Here is a 22669-nt window from a genome sequence, read left to right as displayed (position 1 = left end):
GTGCAACATTAGAAGTTACGAAGCATGGATAATGGATGACTTCTCCAGCAGATGATAATGATGATATTCATTCATTCATTCATTCATTCATTCATTCATTCATTCCTGCCCATCTGGCTGGGTTTCCCCAGCCACTCTGGGCGACTCCCAACAGAATATTAAAAACACAATAAAACATCAAACATTAAAAACATCCCTAAACAGGGCTGCCTTCAGATGTGTTCTAAAAGTCAGATAGTGGGCATTCCACAGGGCGGGTGCCACCACCAAGAAGGCCCTCTGCTTGGCTCCCTGTAACCTCACTTCTCGCAGTGAGGGAACTGCCAGAAGGCCCTCGGAGCTGGATTTCAGTGTCCAGGTTGAACGATGGGAGTGGAGACGCTCCTTCAAATATACTGGGCCAAGGTCATTTAGGGCTTTAAAGGTCAGCACCAACACTTTGAATTGTGCTTGGAAACGTACTGGGAGCCAATGTAGGTCTTTCAGGACAAGTGTTATATGGTCTTGGCAGCCACTCCCAGTCACCAGTCTAGCTGCTGCATTCTGGATTAATTGTATGCCACCATTACAGTCCATGACAGTGCCATCTAGTGAATACGCATAGAATGATTTCAATGGAAGAGCGATCTCATTTTATTTTATTTTTTAATTTTTAAACTTCAAACAAAATTAAAGGTTGTAATCCAACTTTGTCCATTGCTACAATACTATAAAATGATCACAAAAAGCATTAATTATACCAGAGCTTTTTTTCTTACAAAATGTTTAAGGGTGCTCTCATTTTGACTCAAGAAAAACACCATTTTATAAGCCGCCATCGGGGGTAGCAACCGAACTGACAATTCACCATGCTAGAGAAAAAACTTACTTTTTTTAGGTTCTCCTGTTAGATTCACAAAATGTTTAGGGGTATGTGTATCCCTGCTTCCCCCCAGGAAAAAAAAAAAGCACTGAATTATACATTACTGCCATGCTGGCTCATTTAGTGTTTTCAGTCGATATCTAACTCTACTTCCTCAGATGTTTTTAAGCAGAGGTTAAATGGCCATCTGTCATGGATGCTTTTGCTGAGATTCCTGCATTGCAGGGGGTTGGACTAGGGTCCCTTCCAACTCTACAATCCTATGATTCGAACTGCCACAGTGGCTCCTTTAAAGTTTTCAATCAATATACCCTGTCCATAAGCATTCTTCCAATGTTGATGGCATTAAAACATTTTTTTATTATTAATAAAAGGAAAAGGAGACAAAATAGTGCCAAATGTATCTTTTTTGGAAATGCCTTTGACTACTCGACGTGTGAGGTGTTCTGACAGAGCGACGTTCCAGATATTGTCAACCTAAGGCTCAATTAGTCTATTAGAAGCTTCCTTCCATTGCTGGGCAATAGCTTGGCTGCTGTGCACAAGGAGGAAATAAATTCTTTAGATTTGAGAGTAGAATTTGGAATCACCTCTGGCTTCTATGGAATCTTAGGGGGGTTTCCTAATAAAAGTCACGATGATAACGCTCCTGTCACCTTAGGAGGCATGGAATCTTAAAGGCTTATACATCTGCTGTTGGGAGGTAAGCTGAACTCTGGTTTAAATCCAGTTATTTTCTTTTCACAAGAACCGAAGGACCTGAGAAGAGCCTTAATGAATATCTAGTTTGGCACACTCTTTTCCACTGTGGCTATTCTGTGTGCTCCTGGAAACTCAAAAGTTTCCTGACAGACTCAGCCCAAAAGCAGGGCACAAGCACTTTATCCTTTTCCCATCCCCAGATGACTACTATTCAAAGGTGTGCTGCCCTGATACTGGAGGAAACATGTGACCATAATAGCTAGTGGCCACTGATAGCTTTAAAGGTAAAGGGACCCCTGACCATTAGGTCCAGTCGTGACCGACTCTGGGGTTGCGGCGCTCATCTCGCTTTACTAGCCGAGGGAGCCGGCATACAGCTTCCGGGTCATGTGGCCAGCATGACTAAGCCACTTCTGGCGAACCAGAGCAGTGCACGGAAACGCCATTTACCTTCCCTCCGGAGTGCTACCTATTTATCTACTTGCACTTTTGCGCTTTCGAACTGCTAGGTTGGCAGGAGCAGGGACCGAGCAACGGGAGCTCACCCCGACGGGATTCGAACTGCTGACCTTCTGATCAGCAAGTCCTAGGCTCTGTGGTTTAACCCACCGCGCCACCTGTGTACCTTACTGATAGCTTTACCCTCCCTGAATTTGTTTAACTCCTGTTCAAATCCATCTAAATCGATGGTTATACCCACATCTTTTGGCAGCAGATGCCATAGTCTGATGACACACTGTTTGAAAAAGGACTTCTCCTCTTGTCTTTTCCCGAATCTTTTCTTCCTCCAGGTACTAAAGGTTAGGTGTGAGAGGAAGAAAAACCTCTCTCAGGATGCAAACATTTCTCAGTTTTCTTTCTTCTTCTTCTTTTGTACTGCTTAGTTATTCCTGGGGATGACACGTACTTATAATCAGTGGCGATGGTTGTAGCTCAACGTTAGAGCTAGAGGTGGGAAGGCCTGGGAAAAAAGCTGGAAAAATTGGGGGGAAATGGGTTTCCCCCTGTTTTTCCCCAGAAAAATTGAAAAAAATAGTTTGATATAGTTTGAATATTCCACACATTCCCCCCCCTCTTTTCCTGGGGGGAAAAACGGCTTTGGGAAAAAACACAGAATAAAACCTGTCCGCCCCCCCATTTTTCCGCCCCCCCGGCCTTCCAGCACCCACACTTTGAAGCTCCCTGCCAACTGATACAAGACAGGTGCTCTCACTGTAATCTTTCCAGCAACTGCTCAAAACATTTTTGTTAGGGCCAGCCCATCTGAACACATAGAAGCTGCATGTGATTTACTTCCTTTTAACCACTGCTGACTTTAATCATCTTTTGAATACTCTTAAATACTTGCTTTTAACTGTGTGTTATCAATCATTTAATGTTCTGTTGTATATTTTTGTAAAGTGTTTAGAAGCTCTCTTAGCATCATGCGGTTTATAATATATAATAACAAATTCAATTTAAAAAACACTTTCAAACAGAGTTTGAGCCTTAGTGCAACATACTACAGTACAGTGGTACCTCGGGTTAAGTACTTAATTCGTTCCAGAGGTCCGTTCTTAAGCTGAAACTGTTCTTAACCTGAAGCACCACTTTAGCTAATGGGGCCTCCTACTGCTGCCATGCCGCGGGAACACAATTTCTGTTCTCATCCTGAAGCAAAGTTCTTAACCCAAGGTACTATTTCTGGGTTAACGGAGTCTGTAACCTGAAGCGTATGTGACCTGAAACATATGTAACCCGAGGTACCACTGTAGTACCACCGTTCAGCCTTGACACTGAGGTCCAGCTCCGAGGGCCTTCTGGTGGTTCCCTCCCTGCGAGAAGTGAGGTTACAGGGAACCAGGCAGAGGGCCTTCTTGGTAGTGGTGCCCGCCCTGTGGAACGGCCTCCCATCAGATGTCAAGGAAATAAACAACTATCTGACTTTTAGAAGACATCTGAAGGCAGCCCTGTTTAGGGAAGTTTTGAATGTTTGATGTTTTATTGTGTTTTTAATATTCTGTTGGGAGCCACCCAGAGGAACCTCTTCAAGATCCTCTGGGCATTTTACCCAGCTGACTGGGCTCCCCCGCCCCTGTTGTTTCAGGTCCTTTCAGCCAGGGTATTCAATTCACCTTGGACACAGTTTCCCTGGCTCTCCCCTCACCATCACCATGCAGGATCTCCTGAAACTCTCCATCTTCTTTGTCCTCCTTACAACAGGTATGGAAGGACGGCTCACTCGCGGGAGATTTATTCCATTGGGGTAGCTGGGGTCAGATGCGAATTGGCATCACGAGACTGGCAGGCGTATAAGACGGAAGGCATATCCAAGATCTTTTTAATCTTTAATTATTATTTTTTAAATTTGATTTATTTTTAAAAGAAACAGCTTTGGAAGCAATTTAGAATATGGCATTAATAACCATTTTCAATAAAGCGTAATCACACAAATAGGGTTAGTCGTTTTTTTTAAAAAAGGCCTTCCACCTTCCTCTTTTTCCAGGAGCTTCTCTAACATGTGAAGTTTGTTCGGCCGAAGGATACATCTGCAATGGCACGTTGACAACCTGCCCTCCCGAGAAAGATACCTGCATGATTGCATACTCCGAAAATACTCTACGTGAGTGGGATCGAGGTTATTGAAACATAGGTAGAGTCAGAACGTTGGTCCACCTGGCTCAGTATGGTCTATGCGGACCTGTCCAGGATCTCAGACAGGGAATCTTTCTCCAAGTCCTACCTGGTGATGCTGGGGAGGGAACTTGGGATCTTCTGCATCCACAGCAGGTGGTCTACCACTGAGCTATGACCCTTGCCCTCAGGACAAGTGGGCACAGGACAAGATCAGCCAAGGTCACTGACTGTTAGGGCAGGGATTGTGTGTTGGACGGGTCCTCGCCTCATGTTATCTTCAGTAATCACCTCATTGAACAAGCTGATTGAGTCATGCCTTAAATCTTGGCATCTACTGTTCTAACGGCCCATTAGTTTTCAGGTCCAATTCAAAGCACTGGTTTGGACCTATCAAGCCTTAAACAGCTCAGAACTGCAATACCTCAAGGACCACCTCTTTCCATATATACTGATGCAGACACTGTGGTCATCATCTGAGGCCCTTCTTCATGAGCCTCCTTTGTGAGAGGTGTGGAGGGCGGCAACATGGGAAGAGGCCTTTTCTGTGGTGGCTCCCCACTTGCGGAAGTCCGCTCACTCTTCTTGTTTAAATGTTTCTTTGGTTGTCCTTGAATCTTCACGACATGCTTGCTACACTGGTTTAGAGTGTTGGAAGGGACACGGATGGTGCTGTGGTCTAAACCACTGAGCCTCTTGGACTTGCTGATTGGAATTTCAGTGGTTCAAATCACCGTGACAGGGTGAGCTCCCTTTGCTTTGTCCCAGCTCCTGCCAACCTAGCAGTTCGAAAGCATGCCAGTGCAAGTAGATAAACAGGTACCACTGAGGCGGGAAGGTAAACGGCATTTCCGTGTGCTCTGGCTTCCGTCATGGTGTCCTATTGCGCCAGAAGCAGCTTAGTCATGCTGGCCACATGACCCGGAAAGCTGTCTGTGGACAAATGCTGGCTCCCTCGGCCTGAAAACGAGATGAGCGCCACAACCCCATAGTCGCCTTTGACTGGACTTAACCGTCCAGGGGTCCTTTACCTTTTTACCTAGTGTGTTAGACTAAGGCTGGGGAGACCAAAGAAGCTTATTGGGTGATCTTGGCCCGATCTCTCAGTCTAACCATGGAGGCTGACTTGAGTTCTTTGGAGGAACAGGTGGGATATAAATGTAGGAAATGCAGTGAAATCAAATTGACCCACTCCCTCTCATCCATTGTAGGTGAAAAAGTTGAACGCACTGTAGACAAAGACTGTGTCACTCTGGAGGAGTGTGCCAATACTGCCATGGAATTGTACTTTGGACCTGGGAAAGCCTTAAGGACAGTTGTCTCCTGCTGCAATGAGAAGATGTGTGGCATAGTTAACCCTAATTGTAGGTCTATCATTTGTGTGTGTTTGTGTGTGTTTGTGTGTGTGTGTGTGTGTGTGTGTGTTTGATCCTCTCCCCATGCTTTTCCCCCCATCATGGCATCTCAGATTCAAACCCTGACATTTCCAGATAGGGAGCAAAATATCTTAGAAATACCAATTTCTTTATATCTAGAGATGAAAGCAAAGCACTGCCTCTCCAAACCACTTGCATTGCAGCCTGAGGCTGTGCTCTTGGAGAGAGAATGGCTTAAACATCCTTTCTCTTCGGTGCTTCAGAACCAAGAGCTAATTCGCACGCCCAAAATGGAGACCTGTAACACAATCCTTTCTCGTGTGATCTTAGTTATACACCTTGAGGCAGAGCTAGCAGAGCTGCATTCTCAGTTAATTAATCATTTCCTGTTAGGCTCTCAGCAGCTCTTTTGCTTAGCTTCAGTGGACAAACGTTTCCATATCGTGCTTTCAGCGGTACACAGACAGACATATATAGAGAGTTATTTTCTATTTCAACTGTTCAGTTAAAATATTATGCCTAACAGTAGAATGCTGGAGGCAGGGACCCTGTGCAAAAATAGTAAGGAGTCCTCAACCCTCTGCAACCACAGACCGCAAACCACAGACCGCTAACCTCTGACCCTATCCCATGAAAGCACCTCTGATGTGCACTGTCAATGAGTCCCTCTGGAGGTCGTTTTGGAGGAGTGATATGGATTCGTACTCCAGACAGCTTGCCAGTTTGCAGGGGAAGAAATATCCATTTGCAGGCACAGTTTGAATCCAATTGAAACATTATTATTATTATTATTATTATTATTATTATTATTATTATTCATACCCTGCCCATTTTGATGGGTTTCCCCAGCTGCTCTGGGTGGTTTCCAGCAAAATATAAAAACATAATAAAACGTCCAGTGTTAAAAACTTCCCGATACAGGACTGCCTTCAATAATCTCACTCGGCTACGAGTGATCGCCAAAGATCTTCTAAAAGTTGTGTAGTTCTTTATCTCCTTGACATCTGATGAGAGGTCTACCACCAAGAAGGCCCTCTGCCTGGTTCCCTGTAACTTCACTTCTTGCAGTGAGGGGACGGAACAGACCTTCTTCATTCAGCTGATCAGTGCTTCCTGCAAGGCCTTTTGAAAGCACGTTGCCAGTACCAATCAGCTGCTTGGTGAGCCTCTTTGATGGACAGGTGATGACAGGACTGTGGCCCAGCCCACCTAGTAAAGTTGGCTTATGGTGATCAGGGGTAGGTCCAGTCCGCCACTCTTACCAACCAGCCTCTAAACATGGAGGTGGCATTTAATCTGGGAGGTTACTAGCTGCTGGTGGATGCCTCCTCCACTAGTGAACCTCATCCCCTTTCAAAATTTCTCTAGCATTCCTTTCACCCGCCGGTAGCTGGTGCTATTTTGGACTGGGCATTGGCAACGGAATGCCAGGATCGTGGTCCCCCAGGGCGCAGCAGAAGGGTCAGCCTCGGAAATTGAGCAAGGAGCCGACTCTTTAGCTGAGAGCTGTCTGTCTGAGTTAGAGAAGACAGCCCGGGCTCCTTCCTTCCCAGGCAAGACATTCACTGTTAGCTCTCAGGGTGAAGGAGAGTTGGAAGGCAGCCAGAGTGAAGCCGGCCTACCAGCAGATAGGCAAGAGGCAGAGACAGTGTCCACTGAGAGTGGGCAGGGGGAAGGCCAGCTTTTCAGTCCCTGTACCAGGAGATTCCCCTTCATGGATCACTGCCTTGCCGTGGCGAAGGGGCTTGAATAACTCAGAGAAGCTATGAGCTATGGCGTGCAGGGCCATCCAAGATGGACAGGTCATAGTGGAGAGTTTTGACCAAACGTGATCCACCTGGAGCAGGAACCAGCAAGCCACTCCAGTATCCCTGCCAAGAAAACCCCATGGACAAAGGCAACAGGCATATAAAAGTTATGATGCTGGAAGATGAGCCCCTCAGGTCGGAAGGCGTCCAACATGCTACTGAGGAAAGATTGAGGGCATTAGGAGAAGGGGACGACAGAGGACGAGATGGTTGGACAGTGTTCTCGAAGCTATGAACATGAGTCTGACCAAACTGCGGGAGGCAGTGGAAGACAGGAGTGCCTGGCGTGCTCTGGTCCACGGGGTCACGAAGAGTCGGACACGACTAAACGACTAAACAACAACAACCAGGAGATTGGAGAGGCTCAGAGAGTTGCAGAAGGGGAGGAGGAGAAAGGCACGGTTCTGGCGTCCTTCCTGTTGGGGGAGGGAATCTGAGTCGGACTGAGCAACTCCTTTGCCGAGAGAGGGTGGGAAGTTTTGCTGTGGAGATGTTTGTGTTTTTTGTAAATAAATGTACATAAAGCTGACGGACAGGGCCGTCTTTAGCATATGCTCCGCCGGGATGCAAAGATCCGCCCAGCGCCCCCAAATTTAGTTTAGCCACCCCCAAATTTTAAGGGGGGGTAAGCTCAAAGTTATTGAGGTTTTTTGGGGAGGGGGTGGAAATAACTGCTTTTGTTTCCTGACTTGTCATATTTGACGCTACGGAGTAAATAACAGGGGTGAGGGGGTGGGGGGGCAGGGACTTTCGCTCCATTGCTTTCCACTGCCGCCAATCGAGAGGGACCGGTATACAGTAGGTATACATTTGGTGCCACTCAGAATTCAGTGCCCGGGTGCCCTGCACCCCTTGGACCTCCTGGGTAAAGACGGCCCTGCTTAAGGAGACTCATTACTGCTTAGCGGACTGGTTGCATGCCAGGGATCATTAGGTGGAAGTCAGAATGGTGCTGGATGGGCAGCACACCATCTGTCTCCAAAGTTGTAAACTCTGAGCTGCCTCTTTCAGATCCTTGAGTGTTTCTACACCTGTTTTCAGTGCCACCATTAGAAATGAAATGGAATGGAAAGCAGTGTCCTGCCTGCCACGAATGGTCAAACACATGTAAAGATGAGGTGGTGAATTGCACGGGAGCCAACATATACTGCTTTGATATATCGGCACACGTGCATTCTGGTAAGTGCAACCCCAGATGCAGCATGACTTGGGACCCCAAATCCTCCTTTCCACCTATTTTCACATAGGATCATGTGTAAGCCGAGCCATGCTGATTTAAGGCATGCCACTCTTCACTTCCCTAAGACGTGAGCTTTTATAGAAAACAAAATACCTACCTCTAATTCTCTTATTTAAATTGCTCCCATTGTGTTTGCTTCTTACGTGAATGTTTTGATCTCATTTTGCAACACAAAATTTTGTCCTTCGCAATTGGCACTTTGCTAAATTTCATTGTGCAGTTCTCCAACCAAGGCGTGTGTACAAAAACGCATTCTGTTAGGGTAATTTGCTATTATTATTATTATTGGGGGCAAAATTGCATGCAAACGTGTGTGTATTGGGAGAAACATACTAAATTTGTGGTGCGTTTTCATGGGGGATGTTAAAAAAATGCAAAGTGATATGAAAATGTGGAGAACTCGATTTAAGATTGGAGAAAAGAGAAACTGAAATTGACATATTTGCTCATCCCCACAGGGTTGATAGCCATTTTTTTAAGCTCCATTCCTTAAGTACCAGATTTGTTTAGTGGCAAGGAGAGGGTAAATTTCATCTAGGTGGGATGTACTGGTTTGGAGAATAGCTGGAAGAAATTAATGTCTTCTCCTGTCTTCCATTTCCAGAAAAAATCGTGGACAGGACCCTTAAAGGCTGCACTAGTAAGTCCTTCTGTCTCTCACTAAAAAGTGGCCGCACTCCCATGTTGGGGGGTTCTGATGAGCTTAGGAAGGCAGAATGTTCACCAAATGTTTCCCGGGGAGCTCAGTGCTCTGATCTCTTCCTTCCAACCTTCTCTGGGCTCCTGCTCCTGAAGATCCTCTCATAAAAAGGCACGTGCATGGGATTGCATCAGCTCTGTATTCAATCAAGCCTCCCTTCTATCTATAGGCGACTTTTTCCAACTGCCGTTTGGCCTTCCGGAGGGATTTTCTCTGATTCACAGAGTGAAAATAAACCTCAGGTTGAAATCAATTGCAATTTGAATTGTAATTCTTCTTCTTTTTTAAATGTAATTTGTGTCAAGACCCCCATTGTTCAGCCCGGACATTGAGATCCAGCTCCGAGGGCTTTCTGGCGGTTTCCTAACTCAAGAGATGAAGTGTCAACCATGGCAACATTGAAGTTGTGTAAGGAGCTTGATCGTTACAGCTGTGTCAGTACATCGTCATGGAAGGGGGGTGGGTCTGAGAAGCTCTGGGAGTCTGCTGGCTGAGGCTGATTGAACTTATTGAGTAGAATCACTTTCAAGGTTGGTGTTAGACTCTGGATATTAGACATCGTCTGAATCACCAAGGGCTGAGTCCCAGGTTTTTTTGTGGTAGCAGGGGGGTTATTGACAGACTTTGGTGGTCTGCCCCATGTGGCTATAGTAATAATAATAATTTATTATTTATACCCCACTCGTATGTCTGGGTTTCCCCAGCCACTCTGGGCGGCTTCCAACAAAGTATTAAAATACAGTGGTCTGTTAAACATTAAAAGCTTCCCTAAACAGGGCTGCCTTCAGATGTCCTCTAAAAGTCTGGTAGTTGTTCTTCTCTTTGACATCTGGTGGGAGGGTGTTACACAGGGTGGGTGCCACTACTGAGAAGGCCCTCTGCCTGGTTCCCTGTAACTTGGCTTCTTGCAGTGAGGGAACCCTCGGCGCTGGACCTCAGTGTCCGGGCAGAATAATGGGGGTGGAGACACTCCTTCAGTTATACTGGGCCGAGGCCGTTTAGGGCTTTAAAGGTCAGCACCAGCACTTTAAATTGTGCTCGGAAACGTACTGGGAGCCAATGTAGATCTTTCAAGACTGGTGTGTCTTGAAATATAGGGCTCTATTCTCCCTTGATGGGTCTCAAGTCATCCAAGCTTGGTATTTGAGGGAGCAGCTAGGGCTGACCAATGGCAGAGTGGATTGTCATCTCCCTTTCATAGCCTCCCACAGCTGTCTGGTTGATTCCATGCCAAGGAAGGCACCCGTCTGTTGTGGTGACTTACGGTTCTGTCACTTTAAGAGATGTGGAATCTTAAAGGCTTACATGTCAGTTACTGGAGGTAGGTTGAACAGGAGTTTAAATGCAGTTCCTTCCTTTTCATAACAACAGAAGGAGCTGAAAAGAACCCTACTGAGTCAGGGGAGAGCAGACTTCCGTGAGTGGTGGTGGACTCTCTTTCCTTGGAGGGTTTTGAGCAGAAAACCATGGCCACCTGCCATGGATGATTTAGTTGAGATTTCTGCACCGCAAAGGGGTTGGACTGGACGACCCTCTGGGTCCCTTCCAACTCTACAGTTCTATGATAGACCCAAAGCATACCTAGTCTAGCATCATCTTTTGCACGGTGCCCAACCTGGTGCCTCTGGAAGCCCACCATGGTCAATGGCCAGGGATGATCGGAGCAGTAGCTCAAGAACAAGGTCTCCCATCCTTGGTGTAAATGCACACTGGTGAAAGCTGCCAGTTGTCAAACATGCTTCCTCTGGCTGTCATTACAGGCTCTTTGAGCCAAAGAAGTTGATTCGTCACATGTATTTCTCATCATCATTACCATGCAGGATCTCCTGAGGCTCTTCCCCTTCTTTGTGATTCTAACTACAGGTAAGGAGACGCTGGTAGTCTATTGGAGATTTTCTTTTCTTTTCTTTTACAGTGGGGTAAATAGGGCCAGGGCCAAATTGAGGTCGCTCAGGGTTGGCATTAGTAGTTGGCATTGTTGGGCAACTGTGGAGGCTCATGCCTGTTTGGGAACCCACTGCTGATTCCCAGAGCAACCTGGTTCTGCTCTTTCTCCTTACTGCCTCCCCCATGGTTCCCCTGCCCTCTCTGAGCATTCCAGCAATGGCCAGAGGAAGGACATGAGGCAGTAGCCTCCACCTGCTTTGTGCTCTCTCTTGCGTGGATTAGGGCCAGAGGGTATGTGAATGGGCAGAGAAAGGAGGAGGTAGGGATGGGGCAGAAATTGGGCTAAGCTTGCATTTAATAATAATAACATACTACTACTACTAATAATAATTTATTATTCATACCCCGCCCATCTGGCTGGGCTTCCCAAGCCACTCTTGGCAGCTTCCAACAAAATATTAACATACAGTGGTACCTCAGGTTAGGTACTTAATTCATTCCAGAGGTCCATTCTTAACCTGAAACTGTTCTTAACCTGAAGCACCACTTTAGCTAATGGGGCCTCCTGCTGCTGCCGCGCCGCCGGAGCACGATTTCTGTTCTCATCCTGAAGCAAAGTTCTTAACCCGAGGTACTATTTCTGGTTTAGCGGAGTCTGTAACCTGAAGCATATGTAATCCGAGGTACCACTGTACAGTAATGCATCAAACATTAAAAGCTTCCCTAAACAGGGCTGCCTTCAGATGTCATTTATAGCCAGACCTATCTAATTCATAAAGCTCAAGACACCACCACCATTTGAAATTCACCCTTCTCTGAATTTTGCAATGCAATTTCCCCAGCCAAGGAATGTGTGGGAAAATGCATATAATACAAGAAAATGCACTCAGGAATGCATATGCTGGTGACTGGAACATTAAGAAAATGTGTTACATTGGGGAAAACTGATCTGCTCAATGAATTGAATGAATGAATGCATGCATGTAAGGAAAAACCCACAATAAACGCTGCTGAATTTTTATGAGTGTGTGTGTGTGTGTGTGTGTGTGTGTGTGTGTGTGAGAGAGAGAGAGAGAGAGAGAGAGAGAGAGAGAGAGAGAGAGAGATGTGGAAATGTCCAGAACTGAACTTAAGAGAGGTAAAATGAGAAGTCGAAATTGACAGATTTGCCCATCACTAGAAGGAGGTGCAAGGGTGGCGCTGTGGGTTAAACCACAGAGCCTAGGACTTTCTGATCAGAAGGTCGGCGGTTCGAATCCCTGCAACGGGGTGAGCTCCCATTGCTCGGTCTCTGCTCCTGCCAACCTAGCAGTTCAAAAGCACGCCAAAGTGCAAGTAGATAAATAGGTACTGCTCCGGTGGGAAGGTAAACGGCGTTTCCATGAGCTGCTCTGGTCTGGTTCACCAGAAGGGGCTTAGTCATGCTGGCCACATGACCCGGAAGCTGTACGCCGGCTCCCTCGGCCAATAAAGCGAGATGAGCGCTGCAACCCCAGAGTCGGCCACGACTGTACCTAATGGTCAGAGGTCCCTTTACCTTTTAAGAAGGAGGTGCACTCACTCAGAGAGGGAGGTGTTGCGGATGGGGGGTGTTGTTGATGGCATCTCGCCCAACAACACAGCGATAGAGCATTCCCCCCCCCCATGCAGAATATCCCAAGTTCATTTCCCAGCAACTATAGGTAGAGCTGGGAATGCCTCCTGCTTGAAACCACGGAAGCCACTGCTGGATCAATGAATCCAGCTCATTCCAAGGCAGCTTCCTATGTTTGAGGTTAACTATCACATGATTGGCATGGCTACATGATGGAGGATATGCCCCAACCTTCCCTTCTCTCACCCCTTTTCTCTCTTTATGCCATTCCTTCCTTCCTTTCTCTTCTTCATCTCCCCCTCTCTGTTTTCATTTCTTTGCCACCTACATGAAAATCAGCTTGAAGGTCCCTCGGGCCATAAGTTGTTGGAAGTCAATGGATTTATACATAGATATATATTTATAGAAAAGTATATGAATGGATTCCTTCTCTGCACCTCCCTTTTCTTTCCTCTCCCAGGTGCTTCTCTGGAGTGTGAAGTTTGCTACGGCCTTGGGACCAGATGCAGTGGCAAGATGGCGACCTGTTCTCCTAAGAAAGACACCTGTGTCATTGCATTTGCTGAAAGTACTCTGGGTGGGTGGTGTTCGAGTTGTTGCTGGCGGAATCCCTGATCCAGACTTTGTGCAGTGTAGAAATGGATTTGCTCTCTGCCGCATTAATGACTTTCAAAGCTTTGCTGCAGAGCAGTCTTAAAATGGTCACAAATAAATGTTGCACAATACAAAATGCACAGTCGATCTCTGCCACTGAACTATTGCCCTTCAATTTCCCCTTGAGACTTTCAGGTTACTGAGTCCATTTCTTTGGACCTGTTATAATAATAATAATATAATAATTTATTATTTGTACCCTGCCCATCTGGCTGGGTTTCCCCAGCCACTCTGGGCGGCTTCCATAGAAACCAAAAATACACTAAAATATCACACATTAAAAACTTCCCTGAACAGGGCTGCCTTAAGATGTCTTCTGAATGTCAGGTAGTTATTTATCACTTTGACATCTGATGGGAGGGCGTTCCACAGGGCGGGCGCCACTACCGAGAAGGCCCTCTGCCTGGTTCCCTGTAGCTTTGCTTCTCGCAATGAGGGAACCGCCAGAAGGCCCTCGGCGCTGGACCTCAGTGTCCGGGCAGAACAATGGGGGTGGAGACGCTCCTTCAGGTATACTGGCCTGAGGCCGTTTAGGGCTTTAAAGGTCAACACCAGCACTTTGAATTGTGCTCGGAAACGTACTGGGAGCCAATGTAGGTCTTTCAAGACCGGTGTTATGTGGTCTCGGCGGCCGCCCCGAGTCACCAGTCTAGCTGCCGCATTCTGGATTAGTTGTAGTTTCCGAGTCACCTTCAGAGGTAGCCCCACGTAGAGCACATTGCAGTAGTCCAAGCAGGAGATAACTAGAGCATGCACCACTCTGGCGAGACAGTCCGCGGGCAGGTAGGGTCTCAGCCTGCGTACCAGGTGGAGTTGGTAGACAGCTGCCCTGGATACAGAATTGACCTGTGCCTCCATGGACAGCTGTGAGTCCAAAATGACTCCCAGGCTGCGCACCTGGTCCTTCAGGGGCACAGTTACCCTATTCAGGACCAGGGAGTCCTCCACACCAGCCCGCCCCCTGTCCCCCAAAAACAGTACTTCTGTCTTGTCAGGATTCAACTTCAATCCATTAGCCGCCATCCATCCTCCAACCGCCTCCAGGCACTCACACAGGACCTTCACCACCTTCACTGGTTTGATTTGAAAGAGAGATAGAGCTGGGTATCATCTGCATATTGATGGACACCCAGTCCAAACTCCCTGATGATCTCTCCCAGTGGCTTCATATAGATGTTAAAAAGCATGGGGGAGAGAACGGAACCCTGAGGCACCCCACAAGTGAGGGCCCAGGTCTGAACACTCATCCCCCACCACCACTTTCTGAACACGGCCCAGGAGGAAGGAGTGAAACCACTGTATAACAGTGCCCCCAGCTCCCAGCCCCTCTAGACGGTCCAGAAGGATGTTATGGTTGATTGTATCAAAGGCCGCTGAGAGATCCAGCAGAACTAGGAAACAACTCTCACCTTTGTCCCTAGCTCGCCAGAGATCATCAACCAGCGCGACCAAGGCAGTTTCAGTCCCATGATGAGGCCTGAATCCTGATTGGAAGGGATCCAAATGGTCCGCATCCTCCAGGCGTGCCTGGAGTTGTTCAGCAACCATGTGCTCAATCACCTTGCCCAAGAATGGAAGATTTGAGACTGGGCGATAGTTGGCCTTACTGGCTGGGTCTAAAGATGGTTTTTTAAGAAGCGGTTTAATTACCGCCTCTTTCAGTGGATCTGGGAATGTTCCCTCACAGAGGGAAGCATTCACCACCCCGCAGAGCCCATTGCCCAGCCTTTTCCGGCTTGCTTTTATTAGCCAGGATGGGCAAGGATCAAGGAGACAGGTGGTTGGTTTCACGCGTCCAAGCAGCCTGTCCACATCCTTGGGGGTAACGGATTGAAATTGATTCCATGCAACTTGACCAGACAGGGCTCTAGCACTCTCCAGCCCCAGCCCTGCTCCCACGGTGGTGTCTAGCTCCTTCCGAATATGAGTGATTTTATCTGCAAAAAACTTTGCAAAATCGTTGCAGGAGATCTTGGGGTCTTTACAAGGCCCCGGTGGTAAAGGTGGTTCCGTTAAATTGCGGACCACCTGAAAGAGTCTCCTGCTACTATTTTCTGCAGATGCAATAGAGGCGGTGAAGAAGGTCTTCTTCGCCATCGCTATCGCCACTTGGTAGGCTCGACGTTGAGCTCTAACCTGTGTCTGGTCAGATTCGGAGTGAGTTTTCTGCCACCGACGCTCTAGCCGTCTCAGCGATTGATTCATCGCCCTCAGCTCCGAAGAAAACCACGGGGATAGTTACTGAGTTCATAATCTGTGGTATATGAAGCTAGTAGGATGTGTTCTCAATAATTAGGGTCTCTGGGAGAGGGGCAGAAGTCTGATTAGACTGCGCCCTTTTAAACAAAGATATGCCCTTCAATCCAAGAGGAAATTGCAGGGATACTCCCCCCCACCCCCTCCGCTGGCTTCCAAATACTTGCCATCAGTGGTAGAAATCTCAGAAATCTGAGAAATGTGCATCTTCCAGCCAAAAACACAATGCTTGACATAATGATGTTTTGCTCATCACTGAACAAACCTGTCTCTTTCTCTCACTCTCGTTTCTCCCATAGAAGGACGTAAAATTCGCACTGTAGAGAAAACCTGCGATTCTTCAAAGGTCTGCTCCACCCCCTCAGCGTTCTTTTATCTTGGGTTGGGGAGAACCTTCAGGATGTACTTGGTCTGTTGCACGGGGGACAACTGCAAAAATGCCAAGCCTAAATGTAAGTAGTATTATTATTATTATTATTATTATTATTATTATTATTATTATATTGATATCCCACCATTCCTTCAAAGAGCTCAATGTTGTGTACTCACTTTTCAATTTCTTCATTTTATCACCACAACAATTGCATGAGGAAGGTTAGGCTGAGAGACAGTGACTAGCCCAAAGGTCCCCATGGCTGAAAAGGAACTAAAACATGGTCTCTCAGGTTCAAGTCCAGAACTCTAACCATTACTCCACACTGCTTCACCTAAATGGATTTATTTTAAGCACTTTTTTTTTACTTCACTCGTTATTCATAAAAGATTCCCAGAGATCAACATCCTCAGAAATAAGGCCACACATACTGAGGTCTACTGTAGTCATGTCCATTTCTTTTAGTGGGTCAACTCTGAGTTAGACTAGCACTGGATACACCCTGTTCCAATTTCCTTGATGTGCTTCCACCCTCCACCATTTGTCAACATAGGAAGCAGCCTTATATGGAGCCAGACCATTGGTCCATCTGGCTCACTATTGTCTAATAATAAAATAAATAATAAATAATTTATTTATATCCGGCCCTCCCAGACCGAAGCCGGGTTCAGAGCAGCTAACAACAGTAAAATAATACAGCATTCTAAAATCAATTCATTATAAAATCAGTTCAAATCAAATTAATGGCAACCATTTGACTAGAGTTCTGTGACGATTGCCAAAGGAGGGGCCCTGGCCAGAGGCCTGGTGGAACAGCTCTATCTGTGGAAAGATATCAAGTCCCACAGGGCCCTAGTCTCTTGTGACAGAGCATTCCACCAGATCGGAGCCACAGCTGAAAAAGCCCTGGCTCTGGTTGAGACCAGCCTAACCTCCCTGTGGCCCGGGACCTCGAAGATGTTTTTGTTTGAAGACCATAATGTCCTCTCTGGGACATACCAGGAGAGGCGATCCCGTAGGTACGAGAGTCCTAGGCCGTATAGGGCTTTAAAGGATAACTCCACACCCTATGGCAGTGCCTGACCAATGTTTCAGGAAGGGGGTGTTCCCCTTTCTGCCTGGAGATGCTGTGGATTGAACCCGGGATTTTCTGCTTGCAGAGCAGATGCCACACCACTGAACCATGACCCTTCCTTTCCTCTACTCCATCACATGTAGTCTAGGATGGGCCACCACAATTGTCAATCTGTAATCAATTCAGTTCCATTCGTCATCAACATCTGTCTCTAGCACAGGCTCTCCTCAACCTGAAGACCTCCAGATGTTTGGGCCTACAGCTCTCCTCACCCCAGATACATTAGCCCTGCTGGCTGGGGCTCATGACAGACCCTCCAAGTGTCCCTATTTTCCAGGGACAGTCCCTTATTTAGAGAAGCCATCCCGGTTTCTGATTTGATTCCGTAATGTCCCACTTTCCCTTAGGATGTCCCTGTTTTTATTGGAGCAATGTTGGAGAGTATGGAGTTATCCAACACCCCAGCACTCCTGTGTAGGGAAGATTTTTTTAAAAAAATAAATAAATTAATGTTTGATTATGTTTTTATATATGTTGAAAGCTGCCCAGAGTGCTGGGGCAACCCAGTAATATGTGTGGGGTATAAATAGTAAAAAATATCATGATAGAATGGGACGTCCCTGTTTTCATTGGAGAAATGTTGGATGGTATGTTATGAACATGGAACTCAAACAACATCCAGTGGGCACTATGTGCAGGAAGGCTGCTCTAGGCTACAGCCACCTATAAATTAAATGTTTTTAGCCTTTAACGCTTTATTAACCAAGATAGCAACAAACCTGGATGGCTTTAAAAGAGGACTGGAGCAAATTCATGGAGGACAAGGCTACCAGTGGCTACTAGCCATGATGGCTATGTTCTTCCACCATGGTCGGGGACAGAATACCAGTTGCTGGAAGTTTCAGGATGGGAGTGGGCTCATGTCGTCAATCTAGCTGGCTACTGTGAGAGCAAGATCCTGGGCTAGATAAGCCATTGGCCTGATTCAGCTGATTCTTCTTATCTTCTTAGCCTCTGCCTCCTCCTTAGTCCATTCCTGAAGCTGATTATGAATCCTATTCTTTGGCTTGCAGTACCCCAAGTAGAAAGGAAGGTCAATGGAAAGCAATGCCCTACCTGTTACTCCTCGTCAGAGGTGTGCCATGCGAAGCTGGTGAATTGCACCGGCTTGGAGAGCTATTGCTTTGATGTGGCCACAAGCACCTACATTAGTAAGTCTTGCTTCATGCACAACGTGCCTTTGAGTTCAGTTGGTTGAGCATGAGACTTAATCTCAGGGTCATGCTGGGGGCTCATGGTCCCTTCCAACTCCACCATTCTGTGATCTGTAGCTGAGCTGATCCTCAGTGCAATTGCATCTTACCCTTGTGTAGCTGGAGCCACAGAGCAAACTGGTTCTGCTGCCTTGTGTCAGGCACAATATGGGGCCATTTCTTTGAGAGAAGGCCATTCAGCAACCCCAGATGCTTGGTGGGTAGAAGGGGATGTAATCACTCTACCAATGGATCCGTATTAGCCAGCTTGCTAATTTTAATTAATGGATATTTTTAATGTTTTGATGGAATTTTATTGCAGATTTTAATGATGTGATGAGCTCAGTGTTGTGTGTTCAAGCCCCGTGTCGGGCAAAAGATTCCTAAACTACAGGGGGTTGGAGACTAGATGAACCTTGTGGTCCCTTCCAACTGTACGATTCTATAATTCCACAATTCTATGTGTGGATGTTATACTTGATTTTATAATGGATGGAAACTGCTTAGAACTAATTTATGTCATGGAAGCAGTATATAAATTAGCATAAAGTAACAGTAAAAATATGCTAGTAACTTGCAGACAACAATGAAGTACAAAGTACAGAGTACAAATGAGCAACAAGTGATATTAATGAAGCCCTGAACATCAGCACATCCAACCAGGATAAAAGCCAAGGGATGCAGTTAGGACTTCACTATTGGGCTGACCAAAACGCTTATTTGGAGGCGACATGTTGACTGGCGACAATGATTTCCCAGGCTACCCAATCTTATCTTCCCTGTTCAGATGGACAACGGCAGCGCAGTATCATGAAGGGGTGCACTACTAAGTCCATCTGTGCTTCAATAAACAGAGGCCAGGCCGACCTCTTAACAGGTGCGGACGTTGTTGAAAAGGCCACCTGTACTCCAGAGATTTCAAGGGGATCTCAGTCCTCTGCGCTCCTTCTGCCAACCTTTCCGGTGCTTCTGCTGCAGAAGATCCTTTCGTAAAAGGCTCCCAGGGGGACTGCGTCAGCTCTGCATCCGTCTATGCTTGCCTTGTATCCGCTTAGCACTTTCTCTTAATGATGTTGGGCCTTTCAGATAGATTTCCCTTGCTTTCCTCAATGACAGTAAAATAAACCAGGATTCAAACAAAATCTGTCTGAGCGATTTCCTTTGTCCGCCTTTACAAAACAAGTACCCACCATCACAAATTGGTAGCAAATCTAAATTCTTTGTCGCTTTACCCTCTCTCCTCCTTAAATTCGTGGGTACCCCCCCTTCCCTATTCAGCCACTGCCTTCTTTCTTCTTTCCGCTTCTTCCCTCCTTGTCCTGCGTTCCCTCGACGTCCTGCTCCTCCCACGTCACCTGCAGCCTCTATGCTTTCTCCACGGCTTCTTTCTGCTATGTAAACTCTCCTATGTCCCTTCTCCTCTCTCCTTCCCAGCTCAGCTATTGCTTCGCTTCCCCCTCCTTTCTTAATCTCTCTTTGTTTGATGCATCGTTAGTCAATATCCCTTTCCCTTTCTGCAATCTCCGTCGCAGGGTTCTTTGCACACACTTTGATTAAATCCCCACACGGTGAGACTCATTTATAATTTTTTGTTATCACTGTTCTTACTTAAAATAAAGCTTACCAGTCCCCTTTTCTGTTGTTGTTGGTTCTCCCCCCCTTTTTTTTGATGGGGTGACTTTTCTCAGCGTCAGTTAGTTTAAATGAGAGACCTGGTGCTTGCTTTGCTGGGTCTTGAGGAGTCTCACGGTCGAGAGTGCAGTCTCTTTAGCGCGAGGTTCTCCCGTCCTCCTTCCTCACTGTTTTCATATCTTTTTCTGTGGTATGAAGTAACAGGAAACCCCTTTTTGCGCCGCTCGATGCTTCGACTGGAGACCTCCTCTCCAGTTTTTTTCGGGGGGGGGCGGGTAGCGTCGCTTTCGCGCTCCCTCCCTCTCGTTTTCTGCGATAAGTGTGCTCCACTGAAGAAGAGCACTTTCCCCGACCCACTCCTCAAACGCACCATGGCAAATATATTTTAGGATTTTTTGAGCTGCTCCTGCGAAGATGGCAACCTTGTTTGCAATGGCATCCTTGTGATCTGCCAACAGATAACACACAATATCAGTCAGGGTCCAGCCTGCTTTGGCTGTTGAAAGATGTCTCAGGGAACAAGCTCTGAGATCTGTATCATAGCTGTCAACTTTTCCCTTTTCTTGCGAGGAATCCTATTCGGAATAAGGGAATAAGGGAATTTCCCTTAAAAAAGGGAAAAGTTGACAGCTATGATCTGTATATAAGGGACTATTGCAACCCCCCAAGTTTTTCAGGGATGTCCCTGATTTAGAGAAGCTGTCCCAGTTTCTGATTTGATCCTAGAATGTCCCACTTTTCCTTAAGATGTCCCTGTTTCCATTGGAGAAATGTTGGGGGGTATGGAGTTATCTGACCCCTGAGCTGTCTGAAAGCAATCCTGTATTAGGGAAGTTTTTTAAAAAAAAGTTCAATGTTTTATTATGTTTTTATATATGTTGGAAGCTGCCTACATGTGGCTGGGGCAACCCAATAAGGTGTGTGGGGTATAAATAGTAAAATCGTCATTATGGAATGGGACCTCCCTATTTTCACTGGAGAAATGTAGGAAGGTATGCTATCGTCTTTCACCTCCCCACAAACGCATACCTGCCATGCATAGGAAATTCCTTTCTACTTTCCCTACAAAGAGGCTGAAGGCATTGTATGGAAACAAAGGACAGTAAATGCTTTGCTAAGCACAAGAGGAGTTGAAATGCTGTTGAAAATATTGATCTCCCTTTAGTAAACCAAACCAAGGGGGGGAATGCTTGGGTGTTGGTGGGCAAAAACATTTTCATGAGAATCTACCTCAGAAATTCTTGTTTCTAATGAAAAAAATTATGTACTAAGGAAGTACATAAATCGGAATGCATGGTATTTTTTAAGTAAATGACTCCACAGTTCATGAAAACATTTCACCTTACCTGAAATTGCCTATAGGGGGGGTTCCCAAACAGTGGTCTGCAAGCTTCATTCAGTGGTCCATGTTATTTGTGTGAAGAATGGTGGGGGCAGCAGACTGAGCGACTGATTCATTGCTCTTATAATCCAATGGTCCACCTGGATGGTGAGCAGGGTGAATATTTTCTCCTTTCCCCCCTCTTTGTATCACTTTATTTCTTTATAGCCAAAAACTTTTCAATAAAATATTAATATCAAAAAAGAGAGAAATGACTGGAGGACAGTTGGTTGCGGGTAAGGAAGCACTTGGAAGGAGTGGAGAGGATTAGCAGTGAAGTTAATGGGAGTCTAGGATGAATAATTTTAATGCTGAATCTGCCTTAAGACTCAAGCTGATGGATGTTACACTGAAGAACTTTGCAGCAGGTCCACCCATTGCATTATGTTGATTTTTATAGAATTCAATTCACAGTGCAATAAAATGCAATACAGTAAACCTGCATTTTACATGGGGGCTACATTCCAGGGATCATGGCTAAAGACAAAATCGTGTATAGTCAAAACCAGCATTTGAAATTTGCCAGGTGCCAAGCAGCTTGGATTTTGGATTTTGCCTGTTTTCACACACTAACAACACATCCTGTAGCATTCTATCTCTGATAGTTTATCTGCACAAACAGAACAAATTTCAGGAACCACAGGCTAAGGTGATCAGCGTGCATCATTTATCAAATTGTCTTAAGCTGTTATGTTAATACTCACCCATTGTACTTGGTTTTTTTTTTTAAAAAAACTTGTCTTTTCAAAAAAGGTTTCATACAGAATTTCTTTTTTAAAAACAACAACAACCCACATGTCTTTTCAAGTTTTCCAAAGAAGAGCAGCTTTTCAAATGTTAAAAAGGGGTGGGTGGGTGGTTTATCAGGTTTGCTTAAAAAAATGTGGGTAGGGTTACACTGCATGTTATGACTGCATATTTGTATATGCCTTCTCCTCCTGTCTCTTCCCTCTTTGTGAATAACGTAAAAAGCAACCTGCTCATCCAGATAAATGGCTGCAGGGATGTCCAGCCCTGTTGTGATGCAGTGAGAGAGCTGCTCCAGGCAGCTGTCCTTGGGTGTCATGAAAAGCTTGCAAATTTGTTTGTTATTTTATCTATTCTTACTGTAGTTATGAGCAAGAGAAGCCATTGGGAAATCTTCTGCCCCAGGGGCTAAATTCACTTGGGCTAGCTTGGGGACCAATGCACCTGGACTTGGGAGGCAACTACCATTTACTGCTTTGTGTTAGGCAGAAAAGTGTCATAAGAAGATAAGAAGAT

General features: G+C 46.0%; 1 protein-coding gene across 4 annotated transcripts; it reads left to right on the top strand.

Moving 5' to 3' along the window:
- The first annotated feature begins 1484 nt into the window (after window positions 1-1484).
- On the top strand, window positions 1485-20030 carry LOC128418448 (phospholipase A2 inhibitor and Ly6/PLAUR domain-containing protein-like). 4 transcript variants are annotated; one of them, XR_008331700.1, is made up of 8 exons: window positions 1485-1565; window positions 3661-3766; window positions 4050-4166; window positions 5389-5541; window positions 8403-8540; window positions 9206-9241; window positions 11062-11164; window positions 15992-16080. XR_008331700.1 is itself a non-coding variant. In XM_053398132.1 (6 exons), the coding sequence occupies exons 2-6, from the start codon at window positions 3718-3720 to the stop codon at window positions 9406-9408; spliced, it is 660 nt and encodes a 219-aa protein (XP_053254107.1). In that variant the 5' UTR covers window positions 1485-1565; window positions 3661-3717; the 3' UTR covers window positions 9409-9552. The 4 variants fall into 4 exon arrangements, 3 of the variants coding, with proteins under 3 accessions (XP_053254107.1, XP_053254108.1, XP_053254106.1); XM_053398132.1 differs by lacking the exons at window positions 11062-11164; window positions 15992-16080 and having other exon boundaries at window positions 9206-9552; XM_053398133.1 differs by lacking the exons at window positions 11062-11164; window positions 15992-16080 and having other exon boundaries at window positions 1488-1565; window positions 3651-3766; window positions 9206-9552.
- Window positions 20031-22669: the final 2639 nt, after the last annotated feature.

This window comes from Podarcis raffonei, chromosome 8 (assembly GCF_027172205.1).
Source record: "Podarcis raffonei isolate rPodRaf1 chromosome 8, rPodRaf1.pri, whole genome shotgun sequence".
Taxonomy (NCBI): Eukaryota; Metazoa; Chordata; class Lepidosauria; order Squamata; family Lacertidae; genus Podarcis; species Podarcis raffonei.
The sequence above is the reverse complement of the archived record's forward strand: the minus strand, read 5'-3'. Positions and strand labels throughout refer to the sequence as shown.

What these genes read in the sequence shown, in the direction of transcription:
- LOC128418448 (XM_053398131.1), top strand. Translation starts at nt 11,116, where the DNA reads ATGCAGGATCTCCTGAGGCTCTTCCCCTTCTTTGTGATTCTAACTACA. An exon ending in ATTTGCTGAAAGTACTCTGG is followed by an intron (nt 13,360 to 15,991) that starts GTGGGTGGTGTT and finishes TTTCTCCCATAG; the next exon opens with AAGGACGTAAAATTCGCACT. An exon ending in CAAAAATGCCAAGCCTAAAT is followed by an intron (nt 16,145 to 18,213) that starts GTAAGTAGTATT and finishes TTTGGCTTGCAG; the next exon opens with TACCCCAAGTAGAAAGGAAG.